This window comes from Tripterygium wilfordii, chromosome 7 (genome assembly GCF_013401445.1).
Source record: "Tripterygium wilfordii isolate XIE 37 chromosome 7, ASM1340144v1, whole genome shotgun sequence".
In the NCBI taxonomy this organism is placed as follows: domain Eukaryota; kingdom Viridiplantae; phylum Streptophyta; class Magnoliopsida; order Celastrales; family Celastraceae; genus Tripterygium; species Tripterygium wilfordii.
In genome coordinates, this window is record NC_052238.1 from 15531580 (window position 1) to 15552594 (window position 21015).

Genomic DNA, 21015 nt, shown 5'->3' on the forward strand with positions numbered 1-21015 from the left:
TTTTTGCTTATTTTTATAGTTTCTTTTGGTTGTTGATGTCCAAATGGCTCAACTTGGCTTGACTATCTATTTAAACTTGCAGATTTACCAAATTTGGATTCACTCGGAACAATAATTTTATTGTCATACGTGCTGAATTTTAACCCAATTTACTTTGTTATCTAGTGAAAAATTACTATACACGCGGACCTAACAACCCAAGTTTAAACCCATATCAATGTTCAAACGACAAGCTGGTATGATGTCGTGATCCGTTATCCAAAAATAAACTTGGAAATTAGAATTATTAAACATGCTATTTAAACATTTATTTTAAAAAAAAAATTAGAACTTTGCACTCTTTCCATATTTTCAAAAGGATGTGAGAGCACAAAGAAATAATCTGTGATATATATTCTCAGCAGAAAATTGGATTGGGAAAAAAATGAAAGAGAATAAAAAGAATAACATTAAAAGGCACTTTTATATGAACTCCAGAAATCAAAATCATCCTCATCATTCTTTGAAGGACTTGGAACTGCAGCAACATCTGTGTCCGGATGATCCACAATTGCTGCATCTTCATCATCCTTTGATTTGACTAGTTCCTCCTACAGGCAAATCACTGCATTGTTAGATCTGTGAAACAAGTAACATATATAGCAGATGCCAACAACCCCTTAGCCGAGGTGGTTAAGGCATATACTCGACTTGGTAGTACCCATATGTTCAAATCCTCATCCCGCTTACTTACCCCAAAAAAAACATATATGGCGAACAAGAGCACATAATAATAAACTACAGAGAACTTTTAACTTAAAAAGATAAAAACACCTTATCAGAAAAGAAGACGGACACTTCTTAATGAGAAATTACACCTTAATTAAATGTATTTGTGACTTAAATGTCTCGTTCAGAAATATAAAACATTCATCATCAGCATCAGGTGACAATGGGCAATCTCATAAATATTCTTCATCAGGCTGTAGAATTCAGTAAGGTTGGATAGAATGTATTTATTTACCCTTTTACTTTGAATGGAAAAACAACAAAATATATTTAGCTTCAGCTAGGTGCCCACCCACATCAAACAAGTATTACTAGAATTGAATCAATTGATACACATATAGGGAATTCACAGGGTAATCAAAGACAATTGGTGTACATTTACTCAAAATCAATAATAAGACAAACTAGAATATGGTTATATGCAAATTCTTTGCTGAAGAAATATGTAATCATTTAAAAATTTTAGATTTGTATAAATGTTAAAACAATCTCCTACTTGTGCATAAAGTGCTTGAGGTGCATCTAGACAGAGTTCTACACAAGAAGGTATGGTTACAGAAATTCATAGTATTCTACACACCATAGAAGCACAAGCACAAATGATAAATCTGACAAGACATATAACATGGCATACATTGGTTTCCGGAGGCAAATCCTGAGCCTCGTCGCCAGAAATGCCAATTGAGTCATCCCCGTTGTAATCCTGTTCTGCTTCAGCAGCAACCTTTTGCAGCTGCTCAATCACCTTTTGAAAGTGGGAGTGGTCTGCAAGATATCATCCTTCAAACTGAATTCTTTCACCCCTTTCGTTTAAAGTAATATTTGCTATCAAACTTTTATGGGAGCTGCTATTTGCACATGTCTTTGAACTCACTACACACACTTACTTAATACACCTCCAATTTTTTTAAATACACACTTTGAATATCCAAAATTACCCTTTAAAACATATTTCCAAAATATACGTGGTATATGTTACTCTAATGAACTACAAAGATCGAAGTGCAAACCACTCTCGTTTTTAAGACACTAAAACTACTGCAATTAAACTACAAAGCAAGGAAAGTCTATGGTGGGGGTAAAAAGTAAGATCAAAAAGCACTTTGACCAGAATATGAGCACAAAATGTTAAAAGAGTATCATGTGCAACAAAAGAAAGAAAAGTGTAAGACCCTGCAGCGAAATAGTGGTTGTTTGTGAATTCTACTTCTCAATCTCTTATGCTCAGTTTCCTTCCTTATCAAATTATCTGCCCATTGATCTAAAATGCATTAGTATCATTCACTTTTTTTTTTTGTTGTCTGACAGTCAGGAGTTCATCCTGTACCGTCAGTTCCCTATGCAAAATTCGTGGTTGTTGGGTGTCCAATATCAATTGTGCCTGAAGTGGTGCCTGTCAAATGTGCATCATGCCTTTGTTCCAGATATATTGGTATTGTTGTTTCTGTTCTTTGTTTCTTGGAGTAACAAAAGCAATCTGTTGGTTCCCTGATTTTCCTATAAATAGCAAGTTAACCAAAAGTCTGCAAACAGATCATATTTTAGGGCTAGTTTCGAATTATGGATTTAACTCTCTAATTGTTAAGAAGGGGACTAAGAGAAAATGTGAGGCAAGTATGATTATTTGAATAATAAATTAATTAAAAGGATCAGGCTTAAAATGTTTAATTCAATCTAATTGTATTGAGAAAAAAATTATATGTGCAAAAAGTAAACATGTTTTAAGGTAATTTCATATAAGGATAATTTAGTAACTTAAAATATTCCAAAAAAATATGTGTGTAGTGAGACCAACTATGTGTGCAGTGAGACCAACTATGTGAGTAAATAGTGGCTCCCAACTTTTATTTGAACATGAGGGCGGGCATGGGGGCAGAGAGAGAGCAGAAAAAAGAAACAAAAAAACTATGGCATTACCTTTGCCACGACTGGTCACTGCTTCTGAAAGCATCAACGGGTGTTGGCGTTCTTCCTTCTTATATTTCAACTTAACTTGATGGCGTGTTCGTCCAGGAAAAAGTTGTTGTATCATTGAAAAATCAGTTCCAAACTGTCGAACAGCCTGAAGCATATCAAATCATGCATCAATTGGCATGCTATGTCGAATAGAGACACGTGAGGAAACACATTAAATAATATGAAAATGCAACAACTACAACATTAAAAAAATTATCTAGATAATCTGCAACCATTAAATTTCTCGATATATTCAAAGATGCATCAAGAAAAATGATCTCACTGCTTCAATTCTTATATTTTCACCCCAGTTTTTGTTCCTTTATTTCCTGAGTCCAACAACTGGTAAGTGTTTGTCTTCAACTAGTCCTTAGGTTTACAAGCACCTAATACTTCTTTCATTTCGTACAATTTTCATTAAAAATTGAAGTATTCAGTTTATTTTGGAGACAGCACGCAATTTTTCTCTCTTTTTCTTTCTTTCTTCTTCATTCCCTCCTTTCTATTTTTCTTTCTCATCTCCAATTCCCACCATGGATCTTACATTGGGAAACCAATCCCTATTCTTATCTCGCTTTGTTCCAAATACTCACTCTATGAGATTCCAGCATTACCTTAACCCCCTATCAGAGTGCTAAATACCATATTAATTTAAACCTAAAGAATGCTAAATACCATATTAATCTAACCCAAGACAATTATTTTTTGGAGGAAAAATTAAAAAAGAAAACCTTAACCTAAATTCAATTAGCGTACTCTGGTTCAGGTGAGTCCTATAATGTTAATGTGGCTTTTTTTCTACCATAGGGTTGTGTGAATTTACGTACCTGATGAGTTTTTGCAAGGCACAAATGTATAACAGAAAAGACGATCTATATATTAATAATGCAACTTATACACAGCAGGCTGGCTTCTAAAAGAAATTGATAGGTTATCCAGAAGCTTCAACACATACCTCATAAAACAACTCAGTATCTTGTTTTGACCACCGTGCTCTTGGGGTTTTGTTCATATAAGACTGGTGATTGAAGTACAAGGGACCAGACTGAATTTTATAATTTGCACGGTAATCATTATAATCTTCACCTTTCTCTGAGGCAAGGGTCTCCTCTTCATTATTATAATCATCTTCATGAAAGGTACCCTCCTCATGAAATGTATTATTGGTGCTGCATTAAAAATGGTAACCAATATCGCAAATTAACTTTAGTAGGCCGCAAGAATGATAATGACGACTACTAAAGAACAAGCATGCGAAATAAGTCAACAATATATAATGGGTTAACATTTAAGTTCAAAATCTCACTATAAGGCCATACATCAACTTTCATCCAAACATCTTTTTTTTGTTGCAATTTTATCAACTTATCCCAATGCCCACAGACCAATTTACAATGCACTTCAACTCTGTTAGGCCATTATCAGCTTTGATCCTCTCCCAGTGGTCTTTGGACAGAGAAATAGATGCAGCCCTGGCCTTCTGTATTTCTTGCATAAAATGACCAGTCCCATGACTGAAACTTGCCTGATAAACATGGCAGCAAATCCTTTAATTGTGTACCAAAACAAGGCAACAAAACCAGCCCAACCAGTTAAAGACCTTCCAACCACCACAAGGCAAAACTAAATTTTAAGAAGTCTGAGATACTCCTAACATCTCACAGAATACAACACAATTAGGTCTACACCCATAGATCAAAATCCAGCAACCCTGAGGAAACAGATGCACATCTCAGTCAAATAGAAGCCCATCCTTGTTCTTGATAAACCATGAAGAGAACTAGAACAAACCTCCTCAACACTAAGCAATAGTTACAATGTCAGATCCTATTAAAGAGAGCTTTGTAAGTCAAATCACCATCATGGTGCCAACATTCTCCCCTGGTACAGCATTTGGAAGCCTAAAGGTCCACCTAGGGTAACTTTTCCTGCTTGAAAGCGTGGGTAAGATTTTGACAAAGGACAGCCTTCAAAAAAGAGGTTATCCAATCTGCTCCAATGAAGGAGTTGTTATGGAAAGAAATGAACAACGGAATTTGCAGGAACTCAGAAACTACTATCGAAATTTTTCTTGTACACTGTCTTGATATACTGGAATTCTGTTGTTATGATCCTCAAACAATTTGCTAGAGGCCATTAATCTTGCCTCCATGTAATGCTCCTGTTTGCAGCCCCTTGGTGCCTTAATAGACCTCTTTTCCATTTTAAAAAAATTGCATATAAATATTTTCTTTGAAGAAAGAAAATTGTATATAAATATGCCTTAAGTTATCTTTCATCATCAATGACCAACTAGCTGCGACCGTAACGACCATGTTACATACTTCATATTATAAATTTACAATCATGTACAAAAAGATGTGTAGGTAACTAGGTAAATAAAAAGGTAAACGACTCCCGTGCATAAGGCTCTCATAGTAGGCGGGGTCGGGGCCAAGCATGATGTCGGTAGACTTTACCCCACATAATATGTAGAGAGGTTGTTTTCAAGAATTAAACACCTCTAGGTTGCACCCTTGCAACTCTACCAGTGGACCACATGTTAGTATGTTAGGAAAATGGCTCCAAAAAATTGAAAGGTAAGGAAAAGAGGAAAATGTACCATGTTGATAAGACTTGTTAATGTATTGTTATTAGGAAACAAACAGAAATCTATGCTTCAAATTAACTGGACTATTGGGCACTAAAGGAAAAAAAAGTCAACTATTAATCAAAATCTAAGAAACGGAAAAGAACTCCGTGATATTAGATACCTTTGATCAGTCAAGGGCGTTTCTGATGCTTTTGCCTCTTTGCTCTGCAAGAAAAAGAAGAAACAGAGAAAAAGAATGGCAAAGGCCAAATATAAGAGCTGTGAGACGATAAAAGCGCTCTTAAATCACACATAAATAATCATCACATAATCAAGATAAAGAGTACGTACCGCTAACCGTTCCTTGTAATCTGCTAGTAGAATGAGATCCTTGATAGGGAGCCTTTGATAGTCAATTTCATCCTCCGGCATTTCAAGCAAACTTTTATCAACTACAAACAAGAGAAATTCACTAATTTTTTATCGAACAATCTTTCATTTTTTTATTTTAGAAAAGAAATCTTAATCATCATATCTGACATTCATTCACATCCAAAAGAAAAAATTACCATGTCTTTTTTTTCGACGAGTTGAGTGCGAAAACTTCTTGGGAGGGTCTTTGGTCGACTGAACCTGTGCTCCATTTGCTCTCTGTCGCTTTCGAATTGGCTTTTCCTTGTCAGCCACAGGTTTCTTTGACTTACTTCGAGTTCTTTTCTTCCGAGATTCACTTTCCACTCTATCATCATCATTATCATCGGTATCTACTCTATAATCATCATCATCAACAGCATCATCATCTTCATCTGCAGCAGAATTTTTGGGAGTTTAAGTAGGGAGGCACTATTATGATGAGCCTCATCATCAGGCTCATTGACAAGTATAAAAGCAGCAGCAAGCTTGCGCATCTGCCACGATGATTCACTACCTTCATTTGTCTCCCCAATTATGGATGCATTTTTAGCCTTTCGAGAACGATTTGAAACCGCAGAAGCTCTTTCGCTGACCTTGAAACTCTAATAATGCCAATAAAATAACAACAATATGATAGGAACATAATGAAACAAATATATAAACCACCAAGGAAAAATACAAGGTTTAAATGAAAAGGACTACCTGTTTCTCAGCTATTTTAGGAACCTCCTCCAAATGGACATCCACGGAAACAACATCATCTGAGTTCAAGGTTGTAGTCGGATTAGCTTGCTCCTCATTTGTTGCAAATCCACAGTCAGAAGTATCATGTGAGATAAAATCATCAAATCCCATGGATGAGTCATCAAGGCCACCAGATGGGAAGTTAGGAAGGGAGCTCTCATTCATCCATTCAGTTCCAGAAGGTAAGGAATGAGACTTTGGTGAAGGTGTACCATACTCAATTGCATCCTGGTGAGAAATGCCTAAACATCTCTCTTCTCCAGTCCGTACCTTGGGCTTGGGTTGATATTTTCCATTATGTCCTGAATTCAACGTGCTAAACGAATAAGTCAAATACACAAAAGCACAAAAGGTCAAAACATGGGGGGAAAGAAGGAAAAAGAAAATAAAGAAAAAATCTTTCTAGCTATAGTACATACTTAGCACAACGGTGGCATCAGACACAATATCCAGAGTATCTAAGCCAGAAAATGCCCCTTCTTCCTGAAACTTGTATCAGTTCTCATTAAATATTAAAAGTAGATGTAATGGGCAGGAGACATTGTCCTATGAGAGTATAAACCTCACCTCTGCTTCCAACATTGTATCATCAACATCAGCACGTCCATCATTATTTGGAAAAGCAACTTCTTTGCACCTTTCAGGACGGGCATCCATGTCAAGCTCATGGTGGGACTTGATTGCATCACTCACTGCCAATAGAATGGAATTTGCATTGTAGAAATAATTTAACAAAACATTTCAAGAGAATACTAAAAAATGTTCTACCTAACCTGCCGCACTTGTGGAATGGGTGAGCATATCATCAACGAAATCTAGCCCACGAAAGATATCCACATTCTGAAAATAACATATTTGTTAATGGTAATCAAAAGTACCACACAAGGATAGAGATATGTAATCTTTACCTCGCTTGTTACTTTAGCAATTCTCGAAGAAGAATCTACACCGCTATCAGCCACCGCAACCTTTTCATGCAGAGTATCTGTGGTAGCAGATTGGAAAGAATTCCCTAAGCCTGAGGTTTTGTCATTGTCAAGCTGTGGAACTCCTGCCAATAGATCGTTGCTTGCAGCTTCTGCCTAAAATGAAAAAATGTCTAATGGTGATAAAACCGATGGAATACCAAGCAACAATATGCTCACATAACAACAGAAGGTTTTTATATGATTACCTCTTTTCTCGCAACAAGTTCAGAGGAACTGTTAGCTAATTCGGATTGTTGTGTGTCATGAGAGAGCGTTGGAAGGACTGATGTAGATGTTGATTTTGTTGGCCGTGAAACTCGTGCCTTGGCCTTGGGTTGAAACTTGCCACCAGCACGAGCTGCAAAAAGAGTGAGAATAAGTTCATATGCAATGCGTTGGTGCAATGAAGCGAAGCACAAATAAAATTATTGATGTCAAAAAAGAATCTCTCACCATTTGCTACAGCAGGCTCAGAAAGAATATCGTCAAAAGGGTCCATTATGAAAATTTATACTCTCCTTATCACCATGCGCATAAAAATCTTCTGAAAAACCTATAAACCCACAAAATGCAGAAGTGAATCAGATTAAACTCCAACCAGGAACTCAGAATCTAGCTACATTATAGAAGTGCTCACTGCTATCTGTAACCTATTTGTCAGTATTGTTTGACACTCAAAATAGGTTGATTTTGGAGGATTTAGTGCATATAGGACTCGTGCTTTTGACTTGCTTGGAGAAAGAAGTAAAAAGAGAGGGAAAGACGCAGACAAGGAATGTTAAAGACGACGATTGATTTACACAAAACCTACAGCTATCCTAAAAAAACCCAGAGCACGAGATCTCACATTCTCATTATGGCTTAGTGGTAGAGCATTTTGAAGTGATGGATTGTTACCCTAGTTCGATCCTCAAACCATGTACCACTCAATATGAATTGTTGATAACGAATTCGATCTGTGAACTGGGAGGGAGATACCTTATGCGGCTGCTGAGACTAAGCCTTGATTCCCCTTCCCCTAAACCCTAAATTAAAACAGAAGCATCAAGCAATCATGGAGGAATGGAGGGAGGCGGAGGACCATGGCAGACGGTGGAGCTAGGCAGAGTCGCCGAGATGAGGTGAGATCGTGAGAGTCGCGTCGCAGAGTCTAGGGGAAGAGACCAGAGGTGAGAGTCGCGAGGGAGAGTCACACACCAGAGAAGAATCGTGAGAATGATTGGATAAGTGAAGTGAATAATCTAAAAATTATCAATGGCGTAGATTACATTAGATCAATCTAATGATCATAATTAAACAAAATTAAAACCAAAAATAACATTAGATCAATTTAATCATCATAATTAAACAAAATTAAAACTAAAAATAATATTGACATATACTTAATATATATGTTGCTAATCCGTAAATTTACAGATTTTGAACCTGCTTACTGTTATCCATATTGAATTCAGCGGCAAATTTATCATACCAAAATACTGATAATGATATATTAGTATTCTATCATTTTTGATAACCAACGTCTTGGTAACCGTATACCAATGAATAATTTACCGCTCCCGTAAAAACCCTACCCATTGATGTGTATGACATGATCACCAGTGTTCAAATCTTCCAAACAAACAAAATTCTGCCCCATCTCCAGAGTGGAATGAGAAAATGATCTAACAACAGAAGTATAGTGGAATGAGAAAAGAATCTAACAGCAGAAGTAGAATTCAAAGGCCACTCCCCCCCTACAGAACAGGGCAATCCAGTTTCACATCTCCAAGTCCATCCAAAAATATGAAAACCATATAAACACTAAAAAAATTGCATTGAATACGAAGTTCCCAGGGTGGAACTAAAATATGGACGACTGGTAGCAGTACACAAATCAATAACACCAATTGCTTCGCAAGGTTATCAGAAAGGAACAAAACCAACATAAAATTACATACCTCAGTTACTCAGTTCCCCTCATGGGCTCACCAGCTGTTTGAGACTTTCTGACTTTGAATTGAGAGACCTGAGATCGAAATCCGCCAGTGAATATGCAGTGACGAGGTAGATGAGCCGATGGTCGACCGCAGACGACTCTTGATTTGACGAAGGGCGTCGATGAATTGAGGATTGAGGATTTTTGGCATATGAGCAGTGAGCCCTAAATCACTAATATGCTTCGCAAAGGTCGCCACTCGCCACGGAGGAGAGAGTTCTTACGGGGATAGTGCTGTGAGTGCTCAGAGGAAGGGGTAAAGACAGAGTCATTATGGATTTGTACCGAAATGCCCTCCATACCCTTGAATAGAGCTGTTTTATGCAACCCTTTTTGGTCAAATCACTCCATTATTATTTCCCTCCCAAACGGACCAAGCCCACCATTCCCCATATTGCCTTCTCTCTGCACCCACGAAACCCTACTTCAGATTTGTCTCTCTCGATTTTGCTTGCTCGGAGACACCTCTGCAAATCATCTCAATGTTCTAGGGTTTCTGCCTAATCACTTCGTAATGGCTTTTAGTTTCTTTGATTTGTGGCTGTGATTTATGGTTTTATTCTAGCCCGTTTGATGTGCTTATGAATTTTTGGCTCCTTGTTTGGTTAACTCATTGCAATTCTCTATGATTCTTTGATTTTTGTTTTCTTTTGGAAGTTGATCGGTTTCATTTCTCGAGAGATTAATTTCTTTTCCTTTGTGCTTTTTCTAATTTTGTCTTCCATTATAATGTTTCTTACTTCCTTGTGCTCACAAATGGAACATTACCATTTTTCGGGTGTTATTTCTTGGCGCTTTTCCTGTAATAGACTAATAGTCTTCCTAATTTGGTCCAAAACTAGGTCTTTTTGGTGTGTGTTGAACTTTTGTTGTTCCTTCACTATGGTTATTACAACTTCACAAGTGTTACCAGTAAGTCAATTGCACAGGTCTTTTTGGTGTATTTTGAACTCTTGCTGTTCCTTCACTATGGTTATTACATGTGTTACAGTAAGTCAATTGCACTTGAATTCTTGTTTTATTTCATTTATCGACCTGTTTACTGGCATTTCCATTAGCAACAACCTTGTATGAACCTATGAATTTGACATGGGCTTGCGCGGTTGCGCCGTTATATGCTATTTTATATTGATTTCAGAGTTCCTGTGTTTTGAAGTTAAAAACTTTTTAAAATGTAACCATGTGAGAAGTGAAGCTTCCACAGTTTGATCATTCTTCAAAAACTGACCGTAGAAATAAAGATCCATGTGTACCATTTTAGGGAACAAAGTTACAAAAGTCTCTTTTTCCCCGCACTCTATAACTCTTGACTCAAAATAAACAGACTTTAGCTAAGTTTTAAATTAGGGTTGCTTTCTTGGTTAATTGATTTACAGTACTTTGCTGATTAGTGATTTCTGCAATGCTTGTTTCAAAACTTCTTTCGTTGATATTCTTTCTTTGTTTATACAGAATCTACCATTGTATCTAAAACAAATGTAATTTGTATACTTTTTTGCCTGTTAATAACTGTATGGTCATACTGGTCTCGTTAGTGGTTCATGTTGTCGCCAAATACATATAAATTACTATATGCCTGCCTATCTACAATTACGCAATTCCTGTGTCAATGCATATTCTCTTTCTGAATAGATTATTTACCCTGATTTTTATGTGTTGAAGATAGAAAATTTAACAGCTATATAAAATCTCTGGTTTGTGTCTCATTAAATTTACTTATCATGGAAACTCAGCTGTCATAGATGGCTGACCACAATGGAAATGGCGAGAACAGCCAATGAGGAGATCAATTGAGCAGTGACGATCTTATAATAGATGGAACCCATCACATGGTTGCCCAAAATGAGGTTAACCTGAGCACGCAGTTGATAAAAATGGCAATGATATTCTATCTTCTGGCAGTGGATCTGAAGCTCCCATTCAGGCTGTCACTTCATCTAGGAAATGCATGCAAAGCTGAAGATCAAATGGATGAGTCACTGGTTTGTGCACTGAAAGAGGCCACTCAGCAGTTATGTGATGTGTTCCCAACAAGCTCCCATTCCCTCAAATGAAGTATTTGAGCTTTTGAATGGATTAGGCCTCAATGAGATGACCTTTATGTCACTTATACACTCCTTGTCTGTAACCCATCAAAATTGAGGGCTTATCTTGGATTTCCAGAGTCAAGGCGTCAGAGGTATTTGATAAACATGTTAAGTGATTGGAGGAACCTACCCAAGAAGTAGGGAGCCCATTCTAGACTGTTACTTTCAAGCGTAAGTTTCCTAAATGACTGTTGTATTCGGTATATGATGGTCGGTGTACTTGGCTCAGAACTAGTTCAGACCTCAGACATTTTTGTTAACTAATGCTTATGTATCTTCTGGTTCCCTGTTGCAAAACAGTGAAATGCTCAAAATTTGGAATTGCATTTTAGAGTTTAACCTATATTTTGTGACATGATTCAAGAGATATCTGTTGATATCATGCTGTTTTTACCAACCTGGACTGCCAACTGGAGCGATACTAGTTTGTTTCTTCACATAGAAGTTATTACAATTTTGGTTTGGCTCCTTATTTATTTCATGACCTGTGACTGAAAAGAGTGTTTTGTGTAGTTTACTAGCTTTTATAACAGTATGTTTCCTATGCATTCTTTTAGTATTGTTCAGGTCGGCCAAATGGCACATGTTTACAAAATGTTTATATGTTTGGACCCTGATCTAGATTAGATTTCGAATGTACTTAATTGATCAAACCCAGATTGGTTTAAATCCGAACAACTAAATCGGACAATAATCTAATCCGATTTAAGCTTCGGACAAGTAAATTAGACAAGATTTTTGTATTTGGATGTAGATTTTGGACATATTACTTATGTCCAAACTTGGTTTAATTTGAGTCGAACAAATTCGATTATTCGGATCGAATAGAGTTCTATCACTCTGCAGCATTGATAGATTATTAAGCCGGTTTCACTTTCGTTTTCCCCCTTTTCACTTTCTTTTTTCCCCAATTTTAAAGTTCCTTATACATACTTTTCTTCACTTTTCTTCCGGAAGAAGGAAGGATGTAGTATATACTATAGACTAAGAGCTTTAAATACAAAGAATCAAAACAAAAGAAGTGAATAGAACACATTTCCCATATACTTGAAGATCAGTTAATCTAGCTCTATCACATATACTACTGATACTTCTATTATCTGCAATTTCTTCATCAATTTGGGTTAAATCTCTCTTGGGTTTTGCTTGTAATCGGTTCAAACAAGGCTGTTAAATTCTGGGTCTTATCACAAATGGATTTCTCCATTGGCACATCTTCAGGCTCATCACTGATAGAGAACTCAGGCTCTGAAGAGGACTTGCAGGCATTGACGAAGAGGAGGAGAACAATATCGGACCCCGAATCGGCTCGACGGTCCAGGTTGAGGAAGAAGAAGCATTTGGAAGATCTGATGTATCAGATTGGTGAGCTTAGCAACAGATTGCAATCTCCCAATGAGAATGTTGATGCAAACAATTGTGAAACTGCTTTTGAAAGATTATCTCTCAATGATAATTAGAATCACGAGTAACTCAGCTAAAATTTATGTGTGTAGTATCTTATAATCTCTAATAAAGGTCTCAAGTTCGAACCTCCCATCCTCATCCCCATCGCCATCCCATCCACTTCCTTAGTATTAAAAAAAAACTAATGTTTCTTCATACGCTTTTTCACTTTTTTTTTTCTTTTTCATTTTTTTCTTCTAATTTTAAAGTTCCAATTATATACTTAACTTTCTTCATGAAGAAGGAAGATTCTAGTATATCCTATAGAGTAAGAGCTTTTAATACACATAATCAAACACACACACAAATTAAAACACATTTCTATGCTAGCAATGGATGACATGTACTTGAAAATTATAAGTTAGAGTCGAAAATTAAACAAAAAGAAAAAAAGAGCTTTGGCAAACGAGGTCTGGTTCAGCTTTTTCAATAGGCACGTTGACTAACCAAAATTGTAGAAATCTGATCGAGTTATTATAACGAAACAAGCATAAACGCATGGTTATTAGAGCAATTGTAATAATTGAATTTTAAACCTTGAGTGACCAAAAATAGAAGATCCTAAATCTTTCAATGACCAAAAGTATTAGCCCCTCAAATTTATGACCATACACCTCAGCAACTTGGATCATTGGGATCCTAATTACTGAGACAAGTAGGACTTATGTTTTAATTTTTTTTTTTTTTTTGTTGAGTCATGGATTAATGTCATGCCACACCAATGTCACTTTGTTGAGCTTTTTTTATTGGGCCGCGCATGAGACCTGTATTTTGATTGGCCCCCATATTGACTTGTTTTGGGAAACTTTAGTCACACCCCACCTTTTATTAAAGACACCCCAATTTGAGTTGATCATCCCTTGTAAAACTCAGTTGACGGGGTGTTTTTAGTAAAAAGTGAGGTGTGACTAAAGTTTCCCCTTGTTTTTATTGGCATTTGGGCCCTATGTAGAGAAAAAAAACCAACAATGACAAAATAAAAGCAAGCATAATGACCCCTACACCACTGCAATTGCTTGCCCTTCCCTTCACAGTGCACCCAATTTGATCCTATTTGGGCATGACTGTAATTGCAAACAAGAAAGCAATGGATGGTCCATTTTATCCTTTTTTGCAAGTCAAGAGAGCTGATGAGATTCGAATAGATCTGAAGTTTTCTCATGAAAGTGATATCAAATTTGCATGTGTGAATTTTGTTCACTTAATTTCATTGACGAAATTTTGATGAATTTGGTGGTGATTTTAACAAACCTTCCTTAATAGAGGGAAAATTAATGAAAATGATCCAACCTCTCTCTAGAATAACTCCCTTCACCAAAAAATGCCACCCACCTTTTCCCCTTATTTCTTTGGAGTAATTATTTAATAATCTTGTCACACCACAGTCATATGTATATATGGTGCATCAAAATCAATAGAAATGTGTCAATTTATGGGTCGCTGGTGCATTTGTGAAATTCAAATACAGCGGTCAAATTTATCTTCTCAGCTAACTAACGACTCGTTATTGCAAACTACTTCTCTATTCTCAAATACTCATACATTCTCAAATACTCATACATTGTCATCATATTGATCACGTTACACCATATCAGTATATAGCATGATATGTCAGGATTATTTGATAATTTCACTTTTCTTCTAGCTAAAAAAATCTAATAAAAAATTAAATTGCCTTTTAATTTATTTAAAAAAAAAAAACTATATGTATCACCAAAAGCCCAACAGAACCGACACATAGCAGTGCCCCTCTTCTGCTGCAACAACAGCAAACAACCACCACCACCACCACCGCCCACCTGTTGCATTTCAGCGGGGACAGAGACTGTGCCCTCAAATGAACTCTGATGACTGTCTATCATCAGAAAATACTAAAATACCCCCAACATTAGTGGCATTTTTCTCCATCTCATAGGGTTAGTTATGGTATTTCAAAACGGTAGTGATCCCACAGAGCCATACGAATCATTAAACTGGTGACCTACATCCCTAGATTTTCCTTCATCAAAGTGACTCGTGTGAAGAATCACCTCATCACTGGCAAATAAATACAAATACCAACAAGTTCAGTCTTGCTTCGGCGTTTTCTTTGGTGAAAAATAGGCAACTTTTGGGAAAGTGTGCCAACCACATGTAAAGTAGAGATGACAATAAGTCGGTTTCAGGTGGGGGTTCTAAATCGAACAACACCACATATGTTTACAAAATATTTATGGTTGTGTTTGGTGAAACGAACTGCACAACTGACCCGCTTCACCAAACATGATGTTACCATTGGGCGTTACAATAGCAAAAAAGGATGGTTAGAGCAACTATAATGGTGATTTTTTGATGAGAAATGGATAATATATGTGAATTTGTGTTTTATTGATATGGTTATATTGAGAAATATGTTGTTGATGTGATTGGGCCAACAAAATATATTTGTAGAATGGTGTAAATTTACTGGTTTGATTTTTATGTAATAGAGATAGGGCTTGATATTTATTTTTGTGTAAAAATATGAATGTATCTACTATGGGGCCCACATGAGATCAAAGATATGTGCATGACATTTACCGTGCCCACATCCATGCCACACCAAAATTGAGCCAACATATTGTCATTGTTGGAACATCAAAATTTTTATTGGCCCATTAGACTATAACTTTTTGGCGTTTCTGCCCTAACAAATTGTAACCATTGTGTGGTTGCTCTAACCCCCAATGAAAAAGCTCCAATTTGAAGCTTTTTTCAAGGACGGAAGCCCGTACATTTTTTTAATATTTTTTCATATGGGTCTCCGCCTGCAAAACTTTACTTTTTAATTTTTGATTTTTGTTTAAATGGTGGGACCCATATGCTTTAAATTTAAATAATATTTATATGAAATAAATTAAATTCTTAATAAATTATAAAATGTACTATTATTTTATTTAATTATTAATAAATATTAAAGTAAATTAATAAAAATTATAAATTAATAATTATATTTATAAATTAATAATAATTTATATTTATCCTTTAATAATATTATAATTAAATTGTTAATAATTTATATTATCCATATTAAATTACTATTTAAATATTAAATTAAAGTAATTATACTTTTAACCTAATAATAATACAAACAAAATATATTTTACACAATTTAACCGATAACAACAGTTAACAGCTTTACCAAACACCTCACAACTTATTTCAGAGCTTTAACTCAGTTTTTTTTCACAGCTTAACAATTAACGTTGAAAATCAACACAACCACTCTGCCAAACACACACTATATGTTTCGAATTGATTTAAATATGGATAAGTAAATCAGACAATAAACTAATATGGGTTAGGGTCTGGACAAGTAAATCAGACAAGATTTATGTAGAGAATTTATGTTTAAACATGATTTAATGTGGGTTAGATAAATTCAGTTATCCGAACTGAATATAGTTTTGTCGATAATTTATTGTCCTAGACCTAAATTATGTAACAAGTTGTTATTGGACTAAGGGAGATATGTATTGAGTAACGTACTTAATCCAACTTATATATGTACATAATCTATTATAAAAAAATTAATTTTTTTTAAGGGAGTCAGCTGTCCCTTTGGATAGGCATAGATCCGCCCTTGATGTAAACTGTAAACCCAGTATAATTTTTTTTTTAAATTATATATGAATGTGTTTTAATCGATTTACTAATCTAACGATATATAATTTGTCTCAAATAAAAATTAAATTGAACATGAAAATTGAAGAAATTTTGGATTGGACGAAGAAAACAATGGAATAATAAGCAACACAATAATTTTATAGTGGTTCGACACTCCGTCTATATCCACTCTCTAAAACCTTTTGTACCTACATATTCTTATTATTTGATTTCTATTATACACAAAGTTTTTATTTATGGGGGTTACTCGGTCAGGAAATCAATCAATCAAATCCCGAATTAATTTTAGAGTATTTGATTTATATTAATAAAAAATAAACGAAAATTATGGTTCGTTGATTTTTTTTTTACCAACTAGACAAGATGATGATGTAATATAATGTGTGAGATCTGTTGGTTCACAGCTGGATCTGAAGATATTTGGAGCCATCTCCTATATTTGGAGCCATCTCCTACTCTTCACATGTCCCTTCAACTTTCCCAACAGACTTTTCTCAGAGAGGAGATTCCCAAAAGTCCTTTCTTTTCTTTTTTCTTATTTTCTTTATCCCATCACAGGCTCACATTTTCATTTCAATCACTTTTTAAAAAAAAATTGATCAACTTGGTAGTCATTTTTACTCTATAAATCCCACCCTCTGCTATTCCAAATATCTTCTCCTTTCCTTTCTCCTCATCAGTCCACCCTCTGCTCTCCCAAATCTCCTCTTTCTCTTTGGCTTGAACTCAAAATCAAGCACCCTTTTGTGAGCCAATCTGAAATTTTAGCTCCAACCCAGATAAATTAGCATAGTTTTCTGAACTGGGTTTGTGTTGTTTAACATCAAACCAAAGTATTTCATCATAAAGTTTGTGTCTTTTGTTGGAACAAGACCTTGATGTTTAATATCTTAATCTTGATGTTTCAGATTCATGTCTCCGATTCTCAGTGAAATCTTCCTTTCTGGGTGTATGATAAGCTCCACATTTAGGCGCAGCACCCATCTTGTTCAATCCTTCTCAGTTGTTTTCCTCTACTGGTTCTACTATGTTTCATAGCTTTAATTTGTGATCCCGTCAATTCTGCCATTAGATCAGTTAATCTAGGCTCTATCACATATACTACTATTTTCTGCATTTTCTTCATCAATTTGGCTTAAATCTCTCTTGGGTTTTTCTTGTAATTGGTTCAAACAAGGCTGTTAAATTCTGGGTCTTATCATAAATGGGTTCATCCAGTGGCACATCTTCAGGTTCATCGCTGATTCAGAACTCAGGCTCTGAAGAGAACTTGCAGGCATTGAGGAAGAGGAAGAGAATGATATCGAACCGCGAATCGGCTCGACGGTCCAGGATGAGGAAGCAGAAGCATTTGGACGAGCTGACGGTTCAGGTGGCTGAACTCGAGAAGCAGAATCACCATGTCCTCACAAGCATCAACATCAGCACACAACATTACTTGAATGTTGAGGCTGAGAACTCAGTTTTGAGAGCTCAAGCTGGTGAGCTTAGCAACAGATTACAATCTCTGAATGAGATTGTTAATGCAAACAATACTGGAACTGCTTTTGGGGATTCAGCAATTACTGTGCCTGCTGCTGATCTTAGCTTCTTGAACCCATTGAACTTGCCTTATTACTTGAATCAACCAATTATGGCTTCTGCTGATCACATGTTCAATGAGTACTATTGATTTTGAAGCCACAGAGAGAGAGTATTAAGGAGTAGGGAATAATTGAGGTCTCTTGATTTGTAAAATTAGTGTTGATTAGTTGTAATTGATGTAGTATGATCAAGAGCTGATAAAGTATGTGTAATTGGTCTGAAATCTCCTTCTATGTTCAATAGTGTATTGTTAGAATTCTAGCTATTTGTGAAATTATTTTTTTAATATAGAACGATATCATATATAAGTTTGTTTTTCTGAACATTTGATATCAGTTTAAACTCGAGTCGTTAGGTCCGTGCGCACAAAATTCTCTTACCTGACAAGAAGTCATTTATGCCAAAGTTTAATTCTTAGTCACAAAAATATTGCTCCCGATATAAGTCTAGACTCAAATCTTTAAGTCCGCATGCTCAAAAATCTACCTCCTAACAACAATATGAGATAATTTGGGCCAAAATACAACGCATGTCACAAGAGCAGTACTCCCTTCCAGAATCAAACTGAGGACAAGTAGTTCTTGTGAACCACCACCACTTGCGACTTCATGATTAGTTCTTTTCTTGTCTTAAGTGACCACTACAATGTATTAGACTATTATATGATATATAGTACGTTATCTATGATTGACAAATTCTACATAGTTGAGATTTATTTCCATGTCAATTTAATAACATAAACCGTATAAAACAATTAATGAGTTCTAAGTAGTTAAGATTTGGAACTCTATCCTGTGACGTATTACATTTGATAAACATAAGACAATATGTGTATCTTTTGGGTGCTTATACATCCAATTGAGCTTCCTTACCCCACTCGTCCATAACCGGAGAACTCTAGTCTCTGTCTCACTGTATTCGAGTGTTGATGTAGCGTATCGCTTGTAGAGGACATCTTAATATACTCTTACTAATTTATCACTACACTCAGATCCGATGCAATGAGCCACTCGATCTTATAAATTTTAAAGTATTAATATAGTAAATCGAATTTCACTATACAACTATAATAATACATTAATACATATTCCAACCACCATACTAGCATAAAATACATTGGTTTGACAATAAAGGTCTGGTCTACTTCTAGTTGGGTCTAGTATGAGGTGCCTCATGGAAGACATGAGTCCCTCTGTTCAAATTAAAAACATAATTGACGAACCAATCAACACAGATATTTGCCTCCCTATAGATATACTTTATAAGAACCTGCCAATCGCTTGCGAGGCTTGCACGAATAATATAACTCTATGCTAATATTTTTCAAATATATATAAAAAAAAATGATGAATAATACTACCATTCACATTTATTTCTTAGCACATAAGAATACAAGCAAACTTTTTTCCAACTTTTCTTATGGTTCCCAACATCTTCAACATTTTTGCATCACCATGATAAGATAACATGCTGATTTTAGTTTCTGTCCAAAACATATCAAATCATTCTTTTCTTTGAACTCCTTTATATATATATATATATATACATTTTTTTATAATATATTAAGATACAATACACCCACACATGAAGAGAGGAAAATAAATAAATTGAAGGAAGTACACCTTTAATATTAGCATCTAGAGGGGGAAAAAAATAAACCCAAAAGTGAAAGGGCAAATGGGTTCCAACCAAGCTCATCTCGACTCTTGTAGGAAAATTAAAGGCTGTAGTTTTCTTAAGATTCCAATAACTTTGCCACTTCCATCTCAAATAAAGAAATTGGAGAAACAAACAAAAATCAACTAAATATTCTTTTGTAAAGTCCAATTTCCCTATTTGGCATTTGTCCTTTTGTAAAATATAATACTAAACTTTGCAAGATGACAATGAAATGGTGTCATGCCATATCATGTTTTTAGTCACAATCTAATGATACTATGTAATTATACTTTGTTTTGAATCACTTTCATGAGTACTATGTAAGTGAGGTAGTCAATAATCATCACTAGACAACCAAGCAAAGCATATATATCATGAACAAGAGGTGTCTCGGTTGACATTAATCGACTAGTTAGAAATATGTGTGTTCAAGATTCGATTCCAACTACTACAAACATATTTAATTTCTCTGTGGTATTTAGAAAAGGCATATATATCACGGAATTGAACACGATTAGATAACTCTTAATTACTTTTTTAAATTGTTGGAAAAATAAAAGTTAGTGACTTAAAAGTTGTAGTTGTGCAAGTTGAAACCTTGATGGACAGGTATGCGTATGTACATCAACGATAGACAAAGAAACCTATTTGTTTAGAAGTCTAGCAGAAACAATGATAAGATTGATTGTAATGTTTAGATGTCCAAAGCGGACAATACCACCAGACAATACCTCTACAAGTTGTTTGAATTTGATTTTCTTACATAGTATTAGAGCAGGATCCAATTACGATATCATATTCACTTACCTCCACCTATTTGGATACCTGTTGGGTCTTTCAAATGGACCACCCACAAGCGAGGAGTCCTCAATCTCATATAGGTCATTTGTAAAAGCTTTCAGATGTTCAATGGACAAATAACTCAAATGTGAGAGGACCCTATCTCGTATAGTCTCCCTTGTTAGACCTCGCATAACCGAATTTATAAATACGGGGGAGTGTTAAGATAAAAGTCTCACATTGAAAAGTCGAGGGGAAACAAAATAATTGATAAGTTAAGATCCGACACCTCTTAATTTGTAAATGACTCTTATATGGATAAAATCGTGTGAACTTTAAGGCTCAGAACGGATAATACCGCTACAAATTATTTGGGTTTAAGTTTCTTACATCCAATGCACACGAAGAGTAATA

The 21015-nt window shown here is 35.5% G+C and overlaps 3 protein-coding genes and 1 long non-coding RNA gene across 9 annotated transcripts; 3 read left to right on the forward strand and 1 right to left on the reverse strand.

The window, feature by feature from the left end:
• Positions 1-362: 362 nt before the first annotated feature.
• Positions 363-9605, reverse strand: LOC120003077 (transcription factor TFIIIB component B'' homolog). Of its 6 annotated transcripts, XM_038851977.1 has the most exons (17): positions 9363-9605; positions 8401-8572; positions 7876-7975; positions 7629-7780; positions 7363-7536; positions 7228-7294; positions 7022-7146; positions 6874-6937; positions 6413-6756; positions 6225-6312; positions 5866-6102; positions 5648-5748; positions 5478-5521; positions 3680-3893; positions 2686-2830; positions 1403-1533; positions 363-590 (listed from the first exon to the last, which is right to left on the reverse strand). In XM_038851977.1, exons 3-17 carry the CDS (start codon positions 7919-7921, stop codon positions 450-452), a joined length of 2073 nt encoding a protein of 690 aa, XP_038707905.1. In that variant the 5' UTR covers positions 7922-7975; positions 8401-8572; positions 9363-9605; the 3' UTR covers positions 363-449. The 6 variants fall into 6 exon arrangements, with proteins under 6 accessions (XP_038707905.1, XP_038707906.1, XP_038707908.1 ...); XM_038851978.1 differs by lacking the exon at positions 8401-8572; XM_038851980.1 differs by lacking the exon at positions 9363-9605 and having other exon boundaries at positions 8320-8616.
• Positions 9606-9788: 183 nt separating this feature from the next.
• Positions 9789-11854, forward strand: LOC120003078. The gene is made up of 2 exons (XR_005469254.1): positions 9789-9911; positions 11134-11854. It is a non-coding gene; the product is annotated as an uncharacterized LOC120003078 (long non-coding RNA).
• Positions 11855-12680: 826 nt separating this feature from the next.
• On the forward strand, positions 12681-12947 carry LOC120002650 (bZIP transcription factor 11-like). Its single transcript, XM_038851411.1, has one exon. The coding sequence runs from the start codon at positions 12681-12683 to the stop codon at positions 12945-12947; it is 267 nt and encodes an 88-aa protein (XP_038707339.1).
• A 4210-nt stretch (positions 12948-17157) lies between these two features.
• On the forward strand, positions 17158-18485 carry LOC120001397 (bZIP transcription factor 11-like). Its single transcript, XM_038849707.1, has one exon. It carries the CDS (start codon positions 17783-17785, stop codon positions 18248-18250), a length of 468 nt encoding a protein of 155 aa, XP_038705635.1. The 5' UTR covers positions 17158-17782; the 3' UTR covers positions 18251-18485.
• Positions 18486-21015: the final 2530 nt, after the last annotated feature.

Coding starts and splice junctions, on each gene's coding strand:
- LOC120001397 (XM_038849707.1), top strand. CDS start 17,783: ATGGGTTCATCCAGTGGCACATCTTCAGGTTCATCGCTGATTCAGAAC.
- LOC120002650 (XM_038851411.1), top strand. CDS start 12,681: ATGGATTTCTCCATTGGCACATCTTCAGGCTCATCACTGATAGAGAAC.
- LOC120003077 (XM_038851978.1), bottom strand. CDS start 7,921: ATGGACCCTTTTGACGATATTCTTTCTGAGCCTGCTGTAGCAAATG. Junction 7,147..7,227: donor CCATTCCACAAGTGCGGCAG/GTTAGGTAGAAC, acceptor TTCTATTGGCAG/TGAGTGATGCAATCAAGTCC. Junction 5,522..5,647: donor ATTACAAGGAACGGTTAGCG/GTACGTACTCTT, acceptor TTTTTCTTGCAG/AGCAAAGAGGCAAAAGCATC.